This window comes from Sinocyclocheilus rhinocerous, unplaced genomic scaffold (genome assembly GCF_001515625.1).
Source record: "Sinocyclocheilus rhinocerous isolate Xijiao unplaced genomic scaffold, SAMN03320098_v1.1 scaffold778, whole genome shotgun sequence".
NCBI classification, from domain to species: domain Eukaryota; kingdom Metazoa; phylum Chordata; class Actinopteri; order Cypriniformes; family Cyprinidae; genus Sinocyclocheilus; species Sinocyclocheilus rhinocerous.
The window spans coordinates 586,748-594,044 of NW_015650332.1; the positions used below are offsets into that span (position 1 = coordinate 586,748).

General features: G+C 39.4%; 1 protein-coding gene across 1 annotated transcript in view; it reads right to left on the reverse strand.

Moving 5' to 3' along the window:
* The window catches only part of LOC107711768 (trichohyalin-like), a 160,560-nt gene that overhangs the window by 151,259 nt on the left and 2,004 nt on the right, over positions 1 to 7,297 (reverse strand). Inside the window, exon 3 of the mRNA XM_016516814.1 lies at positions 2,299 to 2,513. Coding sequence (XP_016372300.1) covers positions 2,299 to 2,513 — 215 coding nt within the window. The remainder of the gene's footprint in view (positions 1 to 2,298; positions 2,514 to 7,297) is intronic.

Consider the following 7,297-nt stretch of genomic DNA (forward strand, 5'->3'; position numbering starts at 1 on the left):
ACTGCTGTGCTGTTTGGTTTTTCTCGTGAGATTACACGGACAACACAACCTGCTATTATTATCAGCAACTGCGGGAGAGAGTGCTGAAATAGGGTCCACAATTACACACTCGCTTTGCACCTCTCTCCTCATTCTCTGAATTTCTGTCTGTGCTAAGCTGCGGAGGCGTAGGTGTTGAGAGGTTTATTTCTGATTGCTGTGGTGGTATAATTATGCCTGGCATTCACGTCAGCAGGAAGAGAAGATGTACGCATGCACGTCTCTCCCATAGTGACTCACGAGGGAAACCAGAGCTAAGGAGCTCAGGGAATGAGGAACTATTCACATATACAAAAAATAGATATACATAAAGTAATCACACTCACACATGTATTCATACACATCAGGGGCCTGGATTCCCCGGGCCGCTGATGAGAGGGCCCTACTAAGGTCCTGCAGGGCAGGGATTCCCAAACATTTACTTGAAGTTTCCGTATGCAATTTTCCATAAATATTTTAATAATTAAACATCACGTTTGAATGTTCTATAAAAATAACAATAGTTCTCTAAAGTTGGTTAATGGTCTCATGACATGCTGATAAACAAATAATTTATATTGTAAAAAAATTTATACAAAACACAACAAAATTAGCTTTAAAACATCAAACATAAAACATCAAGATGTATTTGGTATTATTTTCCTAACTTTTTCCTAACTTTATTGATACCAGGGTTCCACAAAACTCTGATTTCTATAATTGGAAAAGTCATAGAAATGTATACAATGTTAAAAAATCATGGAATTTTCTATAATGAATCATACATTTTTCTAGTCAAAGTCTAAAATATTTTATTGGGTCGAAATTACTGATAAATTGCTATTTGTGGGTAAAATCACAAATTACTGCAAAAGTCATGTAAATTAATTTGTGGCTAAGAATGTAAACCCTGAAGAACATGTTACTGAACCTTCATGTCAGGTTAGGTTAGGTTTAGGAAATTACTTTTTTTTTTTATAATTATGTTATTTATTTTAATTTATGTATAATTATTTTAATATATTGCTCTTTATGTAAGGAGAGAAAAAAAGTTTGAAAACAAGCAGCTGTGTCATTACAGCAGAAGTACCAGAAATATCTCAGCGTACTTGAGGAGCATTTGTCAACTGTCTTGGACATTGTAGGGCCTTGGAGCTAAAAAGTTTGAAAACCACTGCTCTAGGTTATATCCCAGAGAAGCCCACCTATAAAAACGTTGTCTTGGACCCTTTTTACTACATTCTGTATACAAAGTTCTGTGTCTACAAACTGATACACCAATATATGCTTGTAAACCTGTTGACTAGTATATTAAAATTAGTTTTTTAGTCAGAACCTGACTCACTAACTAGTTTGAATGGGTAGGATGATGTGTGAATCCAAACTGTAGCACCATAAATGCTCTAGGTAAGAGGTGGGTGGATGCTGTATGAAGTGATAGACTGAATGTATGTTATGCAGTGGGTGTAAGATTTTCTACATCAGTGAATTCATATATTTTGGCCTGTCGCAGCGGGTGACAGAAAGAGCACCGAGAGAAGCAAGAGGAAAATAGGTGGTATAAAATCATAGTTCCTCTACAGCACTGACAGGTTATACACTTTTAAGGGGAAGATGGGATTTGATGTAAGAAGTCTCTCTATTTGCCGTAAGTTTCTTTGATGGTTTACTGCAGTGGATTTTTACACTTTCTGAAGAAAATGTTAGTGGTGACTGGCTGCCAGTCCAAAACCTGCTATGATGCTGGAGTGTCATGGGAGAAAATCGTAAGCTGACCTCTCTATACAAAGAAGGTAAACATAATACTTTGAGGATTCAGCACTAGATGGCTCATGCACCAGATGAATGCTGTATCCCATCAATATGGGATTCACCAAAATGAATCTCATGCACCACGGATGCAGTATGTGTGCAACCTAATAGGCCTGATACTGATGTACTGCAAGTAGAGAGCACCAATGAAAAAGGAGAACTTAGGGCAAACCTGAAAAACACATTCATGTGCTAAAAATACATTGTTTTATGTTCATGTAAGGCTGATGATACACAGGGCAACTTTTTTAACAAATCTGCCTGGCAACGTTTTTTGAGCATGTTGCTTGGGCACTTTCCCATTGAGAATGGGTAACAAATTTCTATCTGGATATTTTAGATCGGCCGTGGGCCCTGTGTCTCACCTGCTTGCCCGTTGATGTCAATATTGCTCAAAACATTGCCCATGTATCATCAGCCTTAGAATAATGAGATATGTGCAGTCATGGAGCTGTGTCTGAGACTCACGTTTCTTCCTGCTGAAGCACAGATGCTTTCAGCTCCTCCAGATGAGTGTAGGCTTCTTGGAGCTCCTCTCTCAGGGTTTTCTCTCTCTCCACACTTCCTCTCTCCTGCTCCAGCTCTCTCTCGACTTCCCGCAAATGCTCCTGCAGGCGCTGGAACTCATGCAGGATCAAATAACTTACGCCACAGTAACGACAGGCCTTCTCAGAATGATCCATCTGAACACAAACACAAATATAAACACAGTCAACCTATCACAAATATTCACAAATCTGTCTACCCATCTGCTATTACCCATCTACCCATCTATCTGTCTGATCCATCCATCTATGTATCTATCTATCTATCTATCTATCTATCCATCTATCCATCTATTCATCATCCATCTACCCAACTACCTACCCACACATCTGCTTAGCGCTCTACCCATCTATCTACTACATACCGACCTATCATCCATCTACCATTGATCCATCTACCCATCAATTTACGCATCTACCTATCTACCCATTTATCTACCTATCTATCTATCTACCGCCCAACTATCTACCCATCTATCACAAACCTAGCAACGCCACTGCACACACCCCCAAAACTGCCAGGAGTCCAGAGAGCGAAAATTAGTCATTGATTGCATTTCACAGACCTTATTTGCGCTATCATATAAGTCAGTTCTATACACCGTTGCACTTCACTGAATCCAGTGGCAGCTTTATAATGACCTTCTGAGAATGACAAACAACCAAGCCTTGCCACTCCTTCCTGGAGTGAAAGAGACCTGTCATCGCAAATGCCACACCAAAGCCCACTAAACCTTGATCTGAACAGCACGATGCTGGCAACGTGTTTCCCTTTCATTTATGTTTGACTACAAGCAACAATTAACAGAAGAGACACAGCAGTTTCTTTTTTTTTTTTGTGGCAGTCTCAGTTTCTGTTACACTTACTGTAAGAGATCATGTGTTCATGATGGCCGGGCATGCAGCTGTGCGCTCCAGTCATTTTACTGTAAAGATATACGGTCTGCGACTCGTTCTGATTATAGTGCTTGTGAAAAGAGAAGTGATAGAGATGTTCTTGCTGAGCGGAGAAACCAAAGGATTTATTTGCATTTATCGTCCCATCTTTCACCAGTCATTTTCACCCCTTCACTCTGTGTTTATTTTCAGGTTGGCTATTGTGTTGATCAGCTCATATACTCATAAATAAGTCTTTTTTTTTTAATCTCTCTCACTTTTTCTTTAATCAATCATACGGTGAACGTGGCTGGATTTTTCACATACACACAAATGCAACACTATGCTTTATGAGTTTGACCCCGTCTCAGTTAAAGCCGGTCTGTGATCCTGCTTACCTAACTGTCTAAACACAAACACACGCAATCCTCTACCTCCCGGAGAAATGCGAACATTTGCACGAAATCTGAAAGCCCTGATCCCCCCGCTCTCTCTCCCTCACGCATTCAGAGACAGGCATGCATGCATAGGCTTAAACACACACGCACATGCTGGCCTTAGGGGAGGATGTCTGCCACCAGTAGGAACGTGTTCCCGTGACAGTGATGGCCCTCGGGGAGGCCTTTGCCCCTGGCACTGACACATCCGCTGAGCGCTCAAACACACTTACGCATACACACTGCCCTCCTCACACACATGCTTACACACATACCTTGTACCGAGCTGGATGGATACTTCAAGACACAAAAGGCCCTGTTTCTACATCCCTTCTCAGGGGAAAAATATAAAAGTTCACTTTGTATAACCTTCAGTGAATAAAATAAAAAATCACACTTTCAGATTCAAAATGTATTTGACTGACAGGTTATGTCGGTCACACGTTTTTAAAAGTCGAATGAAAGGCGCAGTGTGTAATTTCTGTGCTATTAGCAAAATTGCAAAAATAATGACTTCAGATAAGTCCTCTTTTTCCACTGTCTGACAAACAGGCAGTCCCAAATCATGCCACTGTTGCTGTAATTGCTAAAACAAATAGACTGCAGTCTTAATGCTGCTAGTTGTGCAGAAATTACACACTTCCCATCTAAGGTCATTTCAAAGCCAAAATAAGCCTATGTTATGTCTTTTTAATCGATATGATGGCCCTTGCCACAATTCCCTAGGACAAGATGAATTAAACAACATATGACTCATAGCAGGGGGGCTGAAAATAACAGCAGAGGTCTTATCAAGGAAAGAGGCATAATTAATTTAAATGGAACCTTTCTGCCTTCATCAAGCATCAGGGGTTATCATCTCATGTACACCGGGTAGGAAAGAGCAGTTTACGTGCCATGGTCTTCAAAAACAGACACCTAATCTTTTTTTCCAACTCCCCCCTCCCCTCTTCTCATCTGCTTCCATCAAATCCTGTGTCAGAAATGGGTCAGTGTTACAGGCACGCAACATACCCCCAGTACCTCCACAAATTACCACACCCCCTCCGACCGTTACACAAAGCAACCTGTTATGAATTTCCTCTGATAAATCTGTATTTAAATCATTTGGGACACAAAGATGCTTGACAAGTGACAATATAACAAAAAAACAAAAAACAATATAACAGTATGTTATGCAGTATTAAAGGGAAATTGCACCCAAAAATAAAAATTATGTTTGACTTTTGTGTCGTTCCAAACCCCTGTTGTATTTTTTCCACTGAATACAAAAGGAGAAACAGAAATTCATTAGTTGTTGTTCACTGTGATGGGAAGATTTTTAGTAAATAATCCTTTAAAATCTCTCTCTTCATCTCATAAAGCTCTCATATAGTTTCGAGACTTGGATGTTTTTTTTTTTTGTCTTTTTAGAATTTGACTATGAAATGTCATTTTATGTAAATAGCATCATTATATGTGACCCTGGACCACAAAACCAGTCATAAGTAGCATGGGTATATTTGTAGCAATAGCAATAGATAAACTTATTTGGTTCAGATGGTGTCAAGCGTGTGTGGCAGCAACCAGGTGAGGAGTACAAAGACAAGTGTGTCTTGCCTACAGTCAAGCATGGTGGTGGGAGTGTCATGGTCTGGGGCTGCATGAGTGCTGCCGGCACTGGGGAGCTACAGTACGCATGCACGGGGAACCATGAATGCCAACATGTACTGTGACATACTGAAGCAGAGATATTTTGTCATCCTAACAAAAAGCAGAATAAGGACATCAAATATTGGGGACAATGTGGCCATATGTTATTGTCTATGGTAGTTATGGCTCTGAGAGTAAATAATTAAAATTTTTGGGTGAACAATGCTTTTAAGACTCCAGAATCCAGAACAACTGGCTCCAGAGTCATTTTCTTTGTTTTTGATCTTCTCTCATCTCCTACTACCCATGAAATAGTCACAGACACTGCTGATCAAGTAAAAGAGTAAGCAGCTAAGGAATTTCTCCTTGATTTTTCCCTAATTTCTCTAAATCATGTTTCCGAGCAAGTGTGTGATTGGAGCATGAGAGGACGGTTCGTGACTGCAGCATTGTGGATTTTCAGGGAGATGAAGACCCCCCGTGGTGCTCACTGTACCATGAGCCAATGCTGAGATTCTCATCTGGACCCACAGAGCCAACACATTACATGACAGCAGGATGGCCGTTGACAGGGGGAGGGGGGAGGTGTAGACTAGGACTTGGGGCAGGGAGGGGGCAGACGATGGCCTTCAGCAGTCATGGGTGAATTTGACGCCTGGATGAGTTCTCCCAATTCCCTCCTTCCTCTTCCGCCTTCACGCACACTTCCTCACGTGAAGGGAGAAGAAGGGCAGTGGCTGAGAAGAATCACCTTTGACCGCATGTTGATCTACAGCCCAACGCACACAGAGAAAAACAAGCTGGGAGCGTTGTTTTCCATTGTTCTTATGAAAGAAAACTAATAAGAACACTTCTTTTTTGCTATGGCTTTTTTCGTTCAAGATTTGCGTTTTAGTCATCAAACTATACTTTCAATTAAAAAATATGAATATATTATTTCATAATGATAATAATTATATATGATCATATTACATATTTTCCTCTATGTAACAAAACAGAGGTTACTGTATCCCTCAGTGTCATATATTTGAAGTCAATGTATAAAAATGAATCTGCATAAATTTTTCATTCAAAAGTTTGTGTTCAGTTTTTTTAATGATTTTATAATAGTTCTCTTTTGCTCACCAAGGCTGCATTTATTTGGTTGAAAACACAGTAAAAACAGTAATATTGTGAAATATTATTACAATTTAAATAACTAATTTCTATTTTATATTTGAATAAATTTTTAAATGCAGTTTATTCTTGCAATGCACTCAGTGTCACGTGATCTTTTGGAAATCATTCCAATGCTGATTTGGTGCTCAACACACATTTCTTATTATTATCACACACATTGTTGTAAAATTATAAATGTCTTTACAGTCACTTTTGATCAATTGAATGTGTCTTTGCTGAATAAAAGTACTAATTGCTTGACTGACTCCAAACTTTTGAATGGTAGTGTGTATGCATGACGTATAACTTAATGAACAAGCAAATCTCTATAAATATAATTAAGAAATACATAAAATGAATTTCCAGAAACTGGGAAAGCAATTACCATAAAGGGTTTGAGACTTGACTTTAATCAGAGACTTGTGAAAAGTATGAGCCAGTCTCTACTTGAAACGCTTCCTCTAATAAAAACATTTATACTTGCGTTTTCATGGCTTAACATGAGTAATAGTTCACGTATGTGTCACCATATGGAGCTCTGGATGGAAAACAAAAATCTTTAGACATCCTCAATGAACCTCTGATGGCAAATTTTCAACTAAGGTAAAAGTGGAAGATCATTCTTGCCGTTTAAACCACACGCTTTATACTGCAGTTCCTGATAAAGTTACCAGCTATTCACATGTCATTTTCACACCAAAGCCAACTTATACTTGCATTTTGCACTAGATGAGTGTTTGTTTTTAACCCAGCCTAAGATGCAAAGGTGAGAGATGGTGTTGTTTGTGCACAGAGGGTGAGCAGCGGGGGGGGGGGGCG